At 42.8% G+C, this 17,500-nt stretch overlaps 1 protein-coding gene across 3 annotated transcripts in view; it reads left to right on the forward strand.

The window, feature by feature from the left end:
• The window catches only part of pax5 (paired box 5), a 42,303-nt gene that overhangs the window by 3,432 nt on the left and 21,371 nt on the right, over positions 1–17,500 (forward strand). For 2 of the 3 annotated variants that reach the window (XM_047816004.1, XM_047816003.1), the window contains exons 2-5: positions 8,884–9,049; positions 14,380–14,577; positions 15,359–15,423; positions 17,018–17,143. In XM_047816004.1, the coding sequence (XP_047671960.1) occupies positions 8,884–9,049; positions 14,380–14,577; positions 15,359–15,423; positions 17,018–17,143 (555 nt within the window). Of the gene's footprint in view, positions 1–1,469; positions 2,544–8,883; positions 9,050–14,379; positions 14,578–15,358; positions 15,424–17,017; positions 17,144–17,500 lie in introns of those variants that run through there. The other variant, XM_027134929.2, reaches the window with a different exon arrangement.

Genomic DNA, 17,500 nt, shown 5'->3' on the forward strand with positions numbered 1-17,500 from the left:
ATTGCAGGCAGTTCGCTTTTTTCAAAATAATAAATAAGTAAAATAATAAAAGTTGTTTTTCGATTCCTCACGAGAATATTTAAAGGTTTTACAGGCAACACTTCTATGGGGATTTTTTAAAAACAGTTTCCTAGTTAACATGCTAATGAGTTTTTGTAAGATTTACACACTTGAGGTAAAAGGAACGAACAAATATCAGGTCAGAGTTTGATGAGAACTAGTAAGGAAAGTAAAAAAAAAGTCGGTTTCGGCAATTTTTGCCTTTTTAACTCAGCCGTTTTTTAAATATATATAAATAATGATTTTTAAAATACAACTGTAATTTTTTAAGGACGGTACAATAAATTCTGAGTCACACTGTAGGTCATTTGGAGATGGAGAGCTCACGTACCCTTTTGGACCCCATAGGCGCGCCCCCTGGCGAGCAGAACGAAGTGCGCGAACTACAGAGAAAACAATAATATATCTATCTATTATCAATAAATATAAAATGATCTAAACGATATAACTATGTAAATGCACTGGTGTTAAAGCCTGTAAAAATGTTTACAGTATAGATGTAGGACACGATAACTTTTTCCCTCCATGATTCGTTTTCTCCCGATTTTCGAAGAAAACGTTTAAAGAAAATTTCCAAAGAGCAGCATAAGAATATCAATAAGTTAAATGGAGATTTAGATTTTTTACATTCAGTCTTTATTTATTTATTAGGAAGCATTTCAGAGGTAGATTTCACCTTAATATAATAACATCATGACAGATGAACGTTTTAAACCTAAATGCCTTTAACCTATTTTTTATTTTTATGATTATATCAAGTATAAGAAATGCTTAAACACCATTAACCTGCATCAGTTAAAATGGCACAATTTATATTTTAATGAATTACTTTTAAACTAGGGCTCTTAACAACTGGCCTATAGTTTATTTATTAATTAATCATTTATTTATTTATTCCGTTATCCATTCGTGCTTTTGTAGTTTACTAAATAATTCACGAAAACGAAATCTAATTATAAATATTAATAATATTCAGTTATACGTCTGATTTATATTATGTAGCCTTCAGCTAGAGTATATAATATAATATATAGTCTATGTATAAAAACGTTATTTAAAACTCAACATTGCTTAATCAATCAATACGTCAATTAATTAACTGATTAATTAATTAATCAGTTAATTAATTACGCAAATGATTAATCGGCTTGAAAAGCGTTTTTTAAACAAAAAAAAACAAAGAAAAACATAGTAAATCATTATGAAAGACAGAATGAAAAACTCGACCAATGTTAAAAATTTTTTCGGGTACAGCGAGCGCTCCCTAAATCAGGCAATCAGCGTCGTCCGATTGTGAGCTCGCCTTGTGATTGGCTGAAGTGAAAGCAGAGGTTCTGTGCTGTGATTGGCTGGTGTGCTCTGTGATCTGCAGAGCGAAGCGGTAGATTCGGGGCTCCTAGTCCACGGCGCTGTCCACACGAGAGTGGGTTCTGGAACGCACCGCGCGGGAGCTCGCGCTGCCAACACACACTCACACACTCTCACACACTCTCACACACCGGCGGCTCTTTCAAACGAACGGATTTTATATAATAATAATATTAATAATAGTAATAAATAGAATTCCTTCACGTGCTGAGAACAAAACTACACCAGCCTGAGGAGAGTCTGTACTATTTTACTGAAGCGGATCTAAACCGCAAAATCAGAAATAATACGTATTTGATCCTTTTTTTTTCCCTTTTTTTCTGTGCTGGACAAGACACCGGAACGCGGATTCGTGCCATGGCGCGTTTATATATGTAAGATGCGCCGTTTAGGTCGTCAGGTGCAGACGCTCGCGCTGTCGGAGTTACAGAGAGCGGCTTTTACAACTAAATCTAATGGGACGCTTGGGGTTCAGGACATCAAGAAATCAAGACAGGACTAACGAAGGTTACGAAGAAATGCACCTTTCCTGAAGTTTTTTTTTTTTTTTTGAAAAAACAAAAACAAAACAATAACAAAAAACAAACAAACAAACAAACAAAAAAAAAAAACCGGATAAGCGGATTTTACAACGTGGGAACAATTTCCTTAATTCAACAGCATTATGGCTGCGTTCTATTTTTCTTGACAAGTGCATGCAAGCTTCTTGTTCGGATTGTTTCCTCCTGAAGGTTTATGGTACAAACACAAACCCTGCATATGCATTTTAGAAGATTTTTTTGATCAAATTCTACAAGCGGTTATATACAGTATATATATATTTTTTCTTATTCTTTTTTATGAGAGAGATAAAGAACCACTTTCTTCTTTACCTCCTTGGCCTGCTTTAAGTTTTTTTTTTTAGTTTTTCTTTTAATTGAAACTGTTGGAGAATCGACCGAATGGACTGAAACGTATAAAAATACTGCTAAAAAAAAGGAAGAAAGGAAAAAGAAGAAAAAATAAAAATCTAAACATCACGTCGTTCAAGTTTTTTTTTAACACGCCTGAAAGTGGCCGTGACCCCTGACCTATGGAGATTCACTGCAAGCACGACCCGTTCGCCGCGATGCACAGTAAGTCGAATTAATAATAGTAATAATAGAAATAATAATTATGTTAATAGCAATTCACAAAAAAATCCCTCGTGTATTCTTATTTGCATTCATTACATGAGATGACAGACGGCTCTGGAGCGTCCTACAGGGTTGTGTTCTGCTCTCTATGTATCCAAAGCTGTTGTATTTAGGACGCGACTTGTTTTTAAACCTGTGTTTAAAACTCAATTTCACACAGACTGAGACTGAAAGGAGCTCAAATCTGTAAAGTTGGTGCACTTTAACACATCAAGCTACCAAACCATTTTCCTTTCTATGAGATGGTACGAATTATTACGAATAAGGGAACATGTTTTTGTCCTTTACTAAGAGTGTTTTTTTTATAGGAAAGCTTATGTGGTTTATCTTAATGATGGACCTTCAGTAATTTTTGAAATGGTTCCTGGTATAAAACCTTCTCTCTTGTTTGAAAACAAGGGACACAAATAGAGTTAAGGTATCTTTATTGTATGTAGGAGTATTGAGTGTGTAATTTGTGTTGTGTCTGTTTGGTTAAATAAATTCATCAGTCTTGAAATTATGGGCAATTGGTCTGAACTTGGCTCTGAAGAAAGAAAATCACTAAATGTCTTGACATTAAAAAAAATTTTTTTTAAAGGAAATCAAGGGTTTTGTTGGATTGTTCTATCAAATGAAAATTAATGTTTGATTTCATGTTCGTATTACACTTACATTAAAATGATACATTTCTTGGTGGCGGGAAAAAAGATAAGACTTAATAAGACTGAATAAGACTTAATATGACTGAATAAAACTTAATAAGACTGCATAAGACTGAATAAGACTTTTAAGACTGATGTTTTATCTCTATAGTTTTACATTTTTTTGTTTATCAGCTGACAGATTTTGTTTCATGTAGTTGAGGTGGGTTGAGGTGTGAAAATGTGAAGCAGTATAACAGTTTTTTTTTTTACATACAGCGACATGGAAGTTCCTATAATGAGCTTCTTCAGTGTTAAATGAACTATGACATGGTTGAATTATCACCAGAGTTTATATTTATTTTGAGTAATAATATTAGGCCAGCTGGATACGGATGAACACAGTAAGGATCCCTCCAGCCCCGGAGAGCTCAAATTAAACGGTGAATTAGACATTTTAATCCAGAAAAACACAAAACAAAAACGACAAAAAGAAAAACAAGCAAACAAACAAAAAAAACCACTTTTTTTCGGTAATATAATTCAAACAATATTAGTATCCTATTAGTTTTATTTGCGACGTGCAAACATCAAGCAGGTTGATGTACAGTTTAAAGAGATGAATTTGTTCACTTAATCGTGACCTGGAAAACACTCCTTTCTTTATCATGATCTGACTAACAAAATACTCTATTGAAATATCATCATCATCATCATCATCATCATCATCATTATTATTATTATTATTATTATTATTATTATATTATTCGTCCTCACTCGCTCTCTCTTTCTCTCTCATTTTCTTACACACACACACACACACACACACACACACACACACACACACACACACACACACACACACACACACACACACACACACACACACACACACACACACACACACATCTCGCGGCGTGGTAAAGGAAGCGCTGCATTTTACGCATTTCAGCGCCGGAACGAATCGCGTTTCCTTTTCTGACACACAACCAGAAAGAGATTACACACAAACACACACACACACACACACACACACACACACACACACACACACACACACACACACACACACACACACACACACACACACACATGTGCATGTGCAGTTAGAGATTATTATTATTATTATTATTATTATTATTATTATTATTATTATTATTATTACAGTTAAAGCACCTGTTTGGATTTGAAGTGAATCTACTGAGGAAATAAGGACAAAGTTTTATTTTGTAACGTGTTGAGTTTGTGCATCTTTAATATGTTTTATAGTCATTTATTAAAGATTAAAAATGGAACCCGGGCTAAATGATGCAAAAGATCTTTTACTTAGAACCAGGGTTTTAAGTAGATATATCACATCAAATCCATTAAATAATAATAATAATAATAATAATAATAATAATAATAATAATAATAATAATAATAAAAAGACATGATCTAGGGCAAACATGCAGATATGGCTTTTTTTGCATGCTACAATATGAGTGCATTTATTCATTCATTTATTTATTCAGCGAATTGCATTTCTCATTTGAAGGAAAGACGTCATTGGATAAAATCTGTAAAACCTTTAGTTCAAAGGAGCATGCTAGTCTGCTATAGACTGGTAGTGATGTAGAATAAACCATGCACCCAAAGGCAATGACGTCATATTATGTAGCACTTTAGCATTGTAGAAGGATAAGCCACTATTTCCAAGCATGAAACATAAAACTCCTTCATTAGAAACTTCTGGATAAACCTCTAACATGACAGAATGGAACCTTGACATTCTTTTAATTTTTGCACTGGAACTTCCTGTTATTACTGATTATTTCTTAGTCTATTTGTCATGAAACTTAAACGAACTGAAATCTACGAGAATCTATGGTGCAAATCTGTAGTCAGTGCCACATTCAAGGCTCTGCTACAGTATTTATTTCAGGTAATTCATTTATTCCATTTGTAAGTATTTTAGCATGATCAGGGATAAGGTGGTTCCAGAGCTTATCCTATAAGGTTGGGAGAATTTGCACCTATTAAGCTTAAGCTTTAGCTTAGCCGTTCCACCTACCAATATGTTTTTGGACAGTGGAAAGAAACTGGAGAACCTGAAGGAATCCCAACTCCACTTGAACATGGAGCTGTAAGCTCAGAACACTACCTACTACACCACAGTGCCACCCTTGTGGTTGTCTTTGGTTCAGACCACTGAAATACTGCGTCCACCAGAATATGGTCCACCAGTTGACAACCCAATGGTCGTCGATGCAGCAGTTTTGGTCTGTTGCCTTATGTGAAAGCTTTAATCTTGTGAATGAGCGACCTCACATTACAGAATCTGGTGTTTGTCCTGAATGGACAGACTTGCCCTACTACATATTTTTTAGTACCTTCTGGTGTATATCATTTTGTCACCGTGTATCCGTGCTCTGGACTATGGCTATGAACATCCAGAACATTGCACTATATTTTGAATGCCACTAGACTTTTTAAAAGACTCTGCAAACATGCTAATGAGAGAAATTGCACACCCCCAACCTCCACACACACACACACACACACACACACACACACACACACACACACACACACACACACACACACACACACACACACACACACACACACACACACCACTCACAAAACCATTCTCTGTGTTTGTTGTCCGCATTTTTAAACGAGGTGGCGGTTCACTTGGCAGTTTTCATTTGGGCCTGTTTAAACTGCTTTGGCCAGATAAAGGAGCGTAATGGGAGCGCGTCGCTAATCGCGCTTTTATTTTCTGGATGGAGGAGCACGAAGGTCTTCAGGCCGCTTCTCAAGCTTTCAGGGCGGAAGCGGCGCTGAAATCAATCATGACTTCGATTTATCAGCCGAGTGGGGCTCAGCAGGGAAAATAAAAGCGAGAGAAGGATATAGATCACATCGGAGAAGTTGGTTTCATTCCATCCCACACGTAGCCTCGATGACCTTAAACACGCACATATGCACACACACACACACATTATCATCAGTGTATTTCAGATGTGTTTGCTGCAAGTGAAGGCCAATTTGCACCTTTACAGACAGCACTGATACACTTTCAGCTGTAACAATGAACAAACCTTATACACAGAACTGTCATGTCCGTACGTTTGCTCCCTAAATGCTTTTCAGGTTCAGGGAAATATATTTTCAGACTAAGATGATGTCAGGTAACAGGTCAAGTCCTGTTCTCGTGTCTGCTTCATAACAAAAATTAATTTTTTTTTTGTTAAACTCCACAAAAGGAAACGTCATGTGAAAACTAAGTGGTCCTTATGGGGCTTATGTCCTTTATGTAGGTTTGCCTTTCCCTGAAAATGTAAAAAAAAACACAATGCAGAAACAGAATACTGTTTGGGAAACATGTTAGTCAGCTCCAATGTAACTCTATTAGCATTCTTGTCTAATTTTATTGCATTGACTGTTAGATTACTGGGTTAAAATGCTAAGATTTATTCATAAACAATGTTTGGATATCGTAAAAAAAAAAAAATCAAAGGCTACTGTACTGCATGAACCCCATCTGTGATGTTTAAACCACAGTCAATCTAATAATTATCGTTTCTATAGGAACAACTAATTCACTGGGACTTATACAGTGGACGATTCAGAAATGTGTTGTTTTTTAAATTAAGAAACTCGTTAGCACTGACACAGTGATGCTTTCTGTAAGGAAATACAGCTCTTACTGATGAACACAGTCAGTGATTCAATGACTGAGTCAGTCAGCGTGCCTTTAAATGATTCAGGCAGTGAGTCAGTCGGGGATCAAATGGTGAGTTATTCAGTGAGTAATTAAGTCCGTGTGTCAGTCAGTTAGTTTATAACTGAGTCTGTCAGTGGGTCAGTCAGTGACTCAGTCATTGAGTATGTCAGTTAGTGAGGCAGTCAATGATTCAGTCAGTGAGGCAGTCAGTGAATGAGTCAGAGTCGGTCAGAGATTTGGTCAGTGAGCAGAAATGGCACATGGCGTGAGTTATCAGCTAAGATGTGTAAAAACAGTTAACACCAGAACAATAAGTGAGCTTTGCTTTTCGTGCAATAACAGAAAAAATGTAAAGGATTCCTTTACATTCTGCATCAGATCAGCTGAAATATCAACAATCGGCTGGACAGATCATCAGGTAGTGACAGAGGAACAAGGAGAAAAGCTGCATCCAGAGATAAAGAAATAGAGAAGGGTAGAGAGAGTGAGAGAAAGAGAGAGAGAGAGAGACAGAGAGAGAGAGAGAGAGAGAGAGAGAGAGAGAGAGAGAGAGGTGGATGAATGGATGGACAGTGACACATTACTGTCTGTGAATTGATGCGTTTTGTATTGGGACATTAGAGAAGCAGGTTTGGTTTTGATATAACCTGAAGCGGTGTGTTTAACTATCACGCTCGTAGGCTGGATTAGCACACACGGCACACTCCCTGTGTGTATCTTTGTGTAGTGTGTGTGTGTGTGTGTGTGTGTGTGTGTGTGTGTGTGTGTGTGTGTGTGTGTGTGTGTTTCAGGGAGCGGTTTCTGTTCTGAAGCAATCAGTATGTTAATATGACAGAGTAACTGGATTAGCATGGCAATATTTAACACACACACACACACACACACACACACACACACACACACACACACACACACACACACACACACACACACACACACACACACACACTTATATACACTGAAGTAAATGTAACAGCATACACACTGATAATATGATGCCTTCCTTTCATGGTACGAGCTCCACATTGCATCTAAACACTCAATCAAACACAGCGAGGAAAGACACTGCTGTCAAACATGGACATTTGTTACAGCGGCCTCTTTAACATGTGAAAAAATAATTCTCCAAAGACTCGTCACCCTGTAGTTGTCATCCTCACAAAAGCACCCTATTAAAGTTACGGTGTTGATGTTCAGCTACTGGAAAAAGAGACACTTAATTATAACATTAGCTTCGTTAACACCTTGATAACACATTTATAGAGCAACAGAAAAGAATTACCAAACTAACTAGCAAGCAGTTTAGATATTTTTGACGATCCCTTACCACAGTAATCTTGGATATTTTTTAAAAATATTTTCATTAGGCTAGCTAACTGTTTATGTTTGGCAGCTTCTCATAATCCCATAATCTTCATCTTAATGGAGAACAATGTGGGCTGTGTAAAAACCCCCCACAAAAACAGCTTGACATTTGATGCCTCGACAACTGCATCCAACCACAAAAGCACACATCAGCTGTGTAATAATGCTTATTCAGAAAATTTAGCTCTGTGACAGAAAGATTAAGGTCAGCTGCAGGAATACTGTCAATGTAACACTAAGGCATCTTCATTCAACAGTGGCGTGTGATTACAGACCTAGATTTAGAAGGTCAGGTGGTATTTTACAAGTTGGCCTCTAGGGGCGTTGCTTGTGTCTGAAGGAAAGACAAGAACGTACAAGTTCAAACTTTGACATGTAGGATGCAGACCTCACCAAGGTGTGAGTGGAGATCAAAGATGAGACCTTCAGAAACAGCAGCTGAAATAGCCACACCTCTTTTGCCCAGGAGCCTCGGTCAAAGTCACTGGGACTTAAAACATGGGTCAAAACTGCTAAGGAAACAAAACAGTCATTTTGCATTTGAATTCTGTTAAATTAACCATGCTGGGGTACTTTCCAGGGCACGGAGGGGTGAACCAGCTTGGTGGGGTCTTTGTGAACGGGAGGCCGTTACCTGACGTGGTGAGGCAGAGGATCGTGGAGTTGGCTCACCAAGGTGTAAGGCCGTGCGACATTTCCCGCCAGCTTCGAGTCAGCCATGGCTGCGTCAGCAAGATCCTGGGCAGGTGAGCCGTTATCATGCCTTATTCATGACTTATGAAGCATTTACTAATGTATAATTATCATTTGTGTGCTATAATCACATATAGAATGTGTTTATTTAAACCAAAAGTTTAGGTTAAATGTAGACTCAAGAGGTGAAATGAATTGGGCGGGTTGCTTGTGGTAAAAGTTCTGCTAGCAAGTCTGTCAGCTTTCAGATTGACCATGTGTTATGATCTACTGTAAGCTCGGCAAGTTATATTATATTTCTGGCTAAATTTAGTGCTTTCTCTGCTTCATTGTGAAGGATTAGCGCTCGTGTTATCGGTCGTCACTGCAAAGCGCCGTGCTTCAAGCGGTCAACTTCAATGACTAATTAAAAAGTTACATAGTTTTACTCAGCAAACATATTCTCAAAGAAGGCTCTAATTTTGGTGAAAGAGAAATGAATTGAGTTTTTGTTTGTTGGCAGTAAGCTAGCATTGAGTGCAGCATTAGAGCAAGGAAAACAAGCCAATGTTCTGAACATTCCATTAGCGCTGCTCGTTAACCGGTGCGGCGAAGGAACATTTTTCTGAACGAACACCAAGCGGCAGCAAAGCTGAGTCAGCAGTTCCTGCTTTTGTGTGACTGAGTTTTGAAAAAAAAAAAAAATTCCCTCGTCCCGAATTGGAGCAGGTCAAAGCTTTTTCTCTCTCTCTTCCTCTCTGTCACAAAAAGAAAAGATTCATCACATTGTACATTTGCATCCGAATGAAACCGGTGGCATACATCTGCCGTGGAGGTTGAAGGACAGAGAGAGAGAGAGGGGTTTAGGAAGAGAGAGATTTAGAATAAAATGATTTATAAAGAATAGGAAGAAGAAAGAATTAAGAAAAAGACATGAAAGACTGAGAGAGAGTGCAAGAGAGAGAGAGAGAGAGAGAGAGAGAGAGAGAGAGAGAGAGAGAATTTGAATAGATGAAGGTGTGGGATTAACGCTAGAGCCTTTAGCAATATCAAAAAATGTGTTTCCCATTGTTCTCTCTCTCTCCGACCCCCCTGGAGCCCACGGTCCAGCTCAGTCATGCGTTACGCTAGGCCCCGTGTACGTGTGTTAATTTCCTCCCTGCTCTCTGGCTAACGGGCAAACAACAAGAAAGCCCCTGCGTTTAATAGCGCGTGGACCGAGACTAGCACGCTAAAATAAATAAGGTGGATGAATATCCATGCCTTCTCGTTAATAGTGGGATTTTCACAAACGTGTAATAAGCTTTGCTGTTTTCTGTATATACTGCAGGCAGAAAGGCGGCAGAGCTTTGTGTTCAGAGGGTGTGTGTGTGTGTCTGTGTGTGTCTGTGTGAGAGTTGGGGGGTCGATAGCAATGCCTGTTTAACATGGTATGGAAAATATATTTATAACACTGAATAAATGTCATTTCAGCAGTTTCCTTTACCACAGCAGAGCGTGATTAGCCAGGATGCTAAATGCAATATGATAATATAACAGCTCAAATCCTCCCAATAATAAGCTTGTATCATAAAATATCCCCAAAGTTAACCATGTTTGTTCACCTCTGAGCTATCAGAGAAACAACAAGAACACCACAAGCATTTTGCATAACATTAAATAACACCCAGAAACATCATAAAATTTTGGCTAGCTAATATGTGTGATAAAATGGGAGAGTAAACTATTGCTAACTAGCAAACTTCTGCAAATATCCTTAAAATTAGCACGCTAACCTTAAATGCCAAACCAAAGATTCTTCTGTCATTAGATGCTATTCATGATCAAAGCAAGTGTTAGAAAAATGTCCAATTGCATGCTAACTGATGTTCGTGGCTTGTCCAACAATAAAGCTAATGTTACAGAACATTGCTAAAAAGCTAGTTAACATGCTTGAGTTAGTTCTGTCTGTTTTCTATCTGTACGTGTTGTTGTGGAGAGAACTGAAATGTTTATTTAGCACACTCCTCACAGCCCTCACACTCCTCACACTCCTCACAGCCCTCACACTCCTCACACTCCTCACAGCCCTCACAGCCCTCACACTCCTCACAGCCCTCACACTCCTCACACTCCTCACAGCCCTCACAGCCCTCACACTCCTCACAGCCCTCACACTCCTCACAGCCCTCACAGCCCTCACACTCCTCACAGCCCTCACACTCCTCACAGCCCTCACACTCCTCACAGCCCTCACACTCCTCACACTCCTCACAGCCCTCACACTCCTCACACACCTCACAGCCCTCACACTCCTCACAGCCCTCACACTCCTCACAGCCCTCACAGCCCTCACACTCCTCACAGCCCTCACAGCCCTCACACTCCTCACAGCCCTCACAGCCCTCACACTCCTCACACTCCTCACAGCCCTCACAGCCCTCACACTTCTCACACTCCTCACAGCCCTCACACTTCTCACACTCCTCACACTCCTCACAGCCCTCACACTCCTCACAGCCCTCACAGCCCTCACACTCCTCACAGCCCTCACACTCCTCACAGCCCTCACACTCCTCACAGCCCTCACAGCCCTCACACTCCTCACAGCCCTCACACTCCTCACACTCCTCACAGCCCTCACACTCCTCACAGCCCTCACACACCTCACACACCTCACAGCCCTCACACACCTCACACTCCTCACAGCCCTCACACTCCTCACACTCCTCACAGCCCTCACACTCCTCACAGCCCTCACAGCCCTCACACTCCTCACAGCCCTCACACTCCTCACAGCCCTCACACTCCTCACACTCCTCACAGCCCTCACACTCCTCACACTCCTCACAGCCCTCACAGCCCTCACAGCCCTCATACTCCTCACAGCCCTCACAGCCCTCACACTCCTCACACTCCTCACAGCCCTCACACTCCCTCACAGCCCCTCACACTCCTCACACTCTCACAGCCCTCACACTCCTCACACCCTCACACTCCTCACCACTCCCTCACAGCCCTCACACTCCTCACAGCCCTCACACGCCCTCACACTCCTCACAGCCCTCACACTCCTCACAGCCCTCACACTCCTCACAGCCCTCACAGCCCTCACCACCTCCTCACAGCCCTCACACTCCTCACACTCCTCACAGCCCTCACACTCCTCACACTCCTCACACTCCTCACAGCCCTCACAGCCCTCACACTCCTCACACTCCTCACAGCCCTCACACTCCTCACACTCCTCACAGCCCTCACACTCCTCACAGCCCTCACACTCCTCACAGCCCTCACACTCCTCACAGCCCTCACACTCCTCACACTCCTCACAGCCCTCACACTCCTCACAGCCCTCACACTCCTCACACTCCTCACAGCCCTCACACTCCTCACAGCCCTCACACTCCTCACAGCCCTCACACTCCTCACAGCCCTCACACTCCTCACAGCCATCACACTTCTCACACTCCTCACACTTCTCACAGCCCTCACACTCCTCACAGCCCTCACACTCCTCACACTCCTCACAGCCCTCACACTTCTCACACTCCTCACACTTCTCACAGCCCTCACACTTCTCACACTTCTCACAGCCCTCACACTCCTCACACTCCTCACAGCCCTCACACTCCTCACAGCCCTCACACTCCTCACACTCCTCACAGCCCTCACAGCCCTCACACTCCTCACAGCCCTCACACTCCTCACAGCCCTCACAGCCCTCACACTCCTCACAGCCCTCACACTCCTCACAGCCCTCACACTCCTCACACTCCTCACAGCCCTCACACTCCTCACAGCCCTCACACTCCTCACAGCCCTCACACTCCTCACAGCCCTCACACTCCTCACACTCCTCACAGCCCTCACACTCCTCACAGCCCTCACACTCCTCACACTCCTCACAGCCCTCACACTCCTCACAGCCCTCACACTCCTCACACTCCTCACAGCCCTCACACTCCTCACAGCCCTCACACTCCTCACAGCCATCACACTTCTCACACTCCTCACACTTCTCACAGCCCTCACACTTCTCACACTTCTCACAGCCCTCACACTTCTCACACTCCTCACACTTCTCACAGCCCTCACACTTCTCACACTCCTCACACTTCTCATAGCCCTCACACTCCTCACACTTCTCACAGCCCTCACACTCCTCACACTCCTCACACTTCTCACAGCCCTCACACTTCTCACACTTCTCACAGCCCTCACACTTCTCACACTCCTCACACTCCTCACAGCCCTCACACTTCTCACACTCCTCACACTCCTCACAGCCCTCACACTTCTCACACTCCTCACACTCCTCACAGCCCTCACACTTCTCACACTTCTCACAGCCCTCACACTTCTCACACTCCTCACACTCCTCACAGCCCTCACACTTCTCACACTCCTCACACTCCTCACACTCCTCACACTCCTCACACTTCTCACAGCCCTCACACTTCTCACACTCCTCACACTTCTCACAGCCCTCACACTTCTCACACTCCTCACACTTCTCACAGCCCTCACACTCCTCACACTTCTCACAGCCCTCGCACTCCTCACACTCCTCACAGCCCTCACACTCCTCACACTTCTCACAGCCCTCACACTCCTCACACTAATCACAGCCCTCACACTTCTCACACTCCTCACACTTCTCACAGCCCTCACACTTCTCACACTCCTCACACTTCTCACAGCCCTCACACTCCTCACACTTCTCACAGCCCTCACACTCCTCACAGCCCTCACACTCCTCACACTTCTCACAGCCCTCACACTCCTCACACTTCTCACAGCCCTCACACTCCTCACACTTCTCACAGCCCTCATACTCCTCACACTTCTCACAGCCCTCACACTCCTCACACTTCTCACACTCCTCACACACCTCACACTCCTCACACTTCTCACAGCCCTCACACTCCTCACACTTCTCACAGCCCTCACACTCCTCACACTCCTCACACACCTCACACTCCTCACACACCTCACACTCCTCACGGCCCTCACACTCCTTACACTTCTCACACACCTCACACTCCTCACACTCCTCACACTTCTCACACTCCTCACACTCCTCACAGTCCTCACAGCCCTCACACGCCTCACACTCCTCACACTCCTCGCACTCCTTACACCACTCACAGCCCTCACACTTCTCACACCTTACACTCCTCACACTCCTCACACACCTCACACTCCTCACACACCTCACACTCCTCACAGCCCTCACACCCCTCACACTCCTCACACTGCTCATACTCCTCACACTCTCCTTTAAAGAGATTTTTGTGTCTGGTTTCATTCCTAAAACACCAGTTCTTCTCTGGTCAGGAGAAAATGACTAAAAGTTTGCATTGCATCACTGCGCCTGTATCATTACCATCAAATTACTGACAGGTTGCGTTTTGATTGGCAGGTACTACGAGACAGGGAGCATCAGGCCAGGCGTGATCGGAGGATCCAAACCAAAGGTTGCTACACCCAAAGTCGTCGACAAAATCGCCGATTACAAACGCCAAAACCCCACCATGTTTGCCTGGGAGATACGAGATCGACTATTGGCAGAGAGAGTGTGCGACAATGACAGCGTGCCCAGCGTCAGCTCAATCAACAGGTCAGTAAACAGAAGGTTGCTCACAGGAAGTCTACAAACAGAAAACAATATCGCACAATGATTGCTGTTTCTTCACCGCACCATCAAACACAAGAACCGGCCCAAACCGGATTGAACAAGTTATTTCTAAGGAGTTGTGTCTGTTTGTTTGTTTTAATCTGGTGATTGTTGTTGTTTATATGATGTCACTTGTCAACCAATCAGCAATCCACAAGTACTGTTAGCTCTCATTGGTCACACATCATCCAATAGGAGCTCCTGGGAACATGGTACAGTATTTCTGGTACCAAAAAAGTTTGGTTGCTTTGTGTAAAAAAACAACACCAAAGAAGAAGAAGTAGAGAAAGGGAAAAAGGCAGAAAAAGAGGGGGATGAGATAAGACAGCGAGCCACACACATATTCATGAGTCCAGGTTCAACACCATGTGTACGATGACAGAGAAGAAGAGAGAGAAAGCGACAGAGAGAGAAAGAGGGAGGGAGGGGAAAAAAGGAAAAAAGAGAGAAAAAAGGAGGCTTGTGCTTTGCTTGAGCAATCATGCAGGAAGTGCGAGGCTGTGCTGCCTTGTCAGCCACTTCACACACACACACACACACACACACACACACACACACACACACACACACACACACACACACACATACACACACACACACACACACACACACACACACACACACACACACACACACACACACACACACACACGCACACACACACACACACACATACACACACACACATGATGTCTGTTTCCTCTTTGTCTACTGTTTACTGCAGGATCATTCGCACTAAAGTCCAGCAGCAGCCTGGCCAATCAGGAAGCGTCTCTGCGCATAATTTAGGTAAGACCAACACACCTCTTTGTTCACTTTACGATACTTTCTAGCATCTCTACGATAATCGTGTCTCCCCTCCCCCACCCTGTACAAATAAATAAAGTAACCAAGTTCTTTAGCCCAAAAACTTCGGAACTGACTAACAATACAAATTCCAAATAGATGGAGTTACACCATCACATCAGATTGTTATAACCCCTGATTGGCTGAGGGTTGTTTGTTGTTGTTTGAGGACAGTCATGGATAAAGTTTGGGCATGATATTGTTTATGTCACTATGCTGGTGGCCAAAACTACCACAAAAATCATCAGAGTGAAATTCCAAAAACAACATACCACAAAAATACAGCAACCAATAAAAATCGCTATAATAAATAGCTAACAGTTTTTTCTTTTTGGAACGATGAGAGTGGAAAAATGTCAGGAGATGAGACCCAAACACTGCGAGATGAGCCACGAGGCAGTGACTCCATTCATCATCTCCTGTGGTAGCAGCGTGTTTCCTGATCTACTCAAATCTCTGTCAGCAATCTTCATAATCTCACATCACCGCTTAATCGAAATTAATTTTCGTCGGTGCCCCCGACTTCAGATCCCGATGATAAAACCTTCTCACACTCAGATGGAAAATTGAAATTTAGGGATTTTGAATACAGAGCGATTGTGCTGCGTCTCCACGAAAGAAAATACCCCGAATGAGAGAATGAGAAAAGCCGATAATTGAAATGATAAATCGAGATGAAAATGCGGGGATGTGCATTCATTATGCTCTCCTTGCCGTTAGCAAACCAGCATGAAGGGTGGTGAAGAGGGTCTTTTATCTGTTCGCCGAGCAATTTGTTTTGCTACTTTTTTGCTACTCCGCCTGGGAGTCTGGATTAGAGACGTCTTCGCACCTTTAGTGTCCCCGCGGGCCACCGTCCTGTCACTCAAGTTGAACGTCAGCTGACAGGAAATGAGATAAGGCTGGGAGAGGGAGCATGGAGGGCTGACAGGAAGGAGCGAGTCGGATATAAGGCTGTTTGTGTGCCAGAGTCGTTTTATCTGCCGGCCGTACACGCTGACAGCTTGTTGTGTGTTTTTTTTTTTTTTGCTAGAAAAAAACAGACAGGGTCGAAAAGGTCGAGAGAAGCAAACAGTGAAAAACAACAACTGACAAAATGATGGTGGTTCATCACAAGCTAAAACGTTTAGAGTTAAAACAGCACTAGTGCTAGCAGGTGTCAGGATTCACAATCATGTATCATAGCTTTGAAAGTTGTGTGTGTGTGTGTGTGTGTGTGTGTCTGTGTGTGTGAGAAAGAAAGAGAGAGAGAAAGAGTGTGTATGAGAGAGGGAATGCGTGCGAGATTGTGTGTGTAAAAGTTTGTGTATATTTCTGTGTGTGTGTATGAGAGAGAGCGAGAGAGAGAGAAAGAGTGTGTGTATGTATGAGAGAGGGTATGCGTGCGAGATGTGTGTGAAAGTGCATGTGTGTATGTGAGTGTGTGAGAGAGTGTGTGTGTGTGTGTGTGTGTGTGAGATTATACCGAAGATGGTCAGTATATATATACACATATCTATGGGTCAATATCAGATTGTGACCTTTCTTGACCTTTCAGTCTCCACGGTGGCAGTGACCCAGGTCTCCGCGGTAACCAGCGATGCCGCAGGCTCCTCTTACTCCATCAGTGGTATCCTGGGAATCAGTTCGGCAGCTGACGCCAGCAAGAGAAAAAGAGATGAAAGTAAGAATGAGTGTTTGTGTGTTTTTTTTCTTCCTCACTAAAGCTAGCAATTTTATTATTTACATTCCACTACAGCTAGCACACACCCACACACACAAACACACCCACACACACACCCACACACACACACACACACACACACACGGCACAGATGGAAGGAGCTGAGTGTTGACAGATGTATCAGGGCAGGGGGATTGGACACCACTGACACGTCTTACACAAACATCTCTATCCAGCGGAGACGCCGTGTGTGAACATGTACATTAAAATGCCATCTATGGGTAGATCCCCAATGCACCTGAAGTACTGCCAGATGCCACACACACACACACACACACACACACACACACACACACA

Source organism: Tachysurus fulvidraco, chromosome 7 (assembly GCF_022655615.1).
Source record: "Tachysurus fulvidraco isolate hzauxx_2018 chromosome 7, HZAU_PFXX_2.0, whole genome shotgun sequence".
Lineage (NCBI taxonomy): Eukaryota > Metazoa > Chordata > Actinopteri > Siluriformes > Bagridae > Tachysurus > Tachysurus fulvidraco.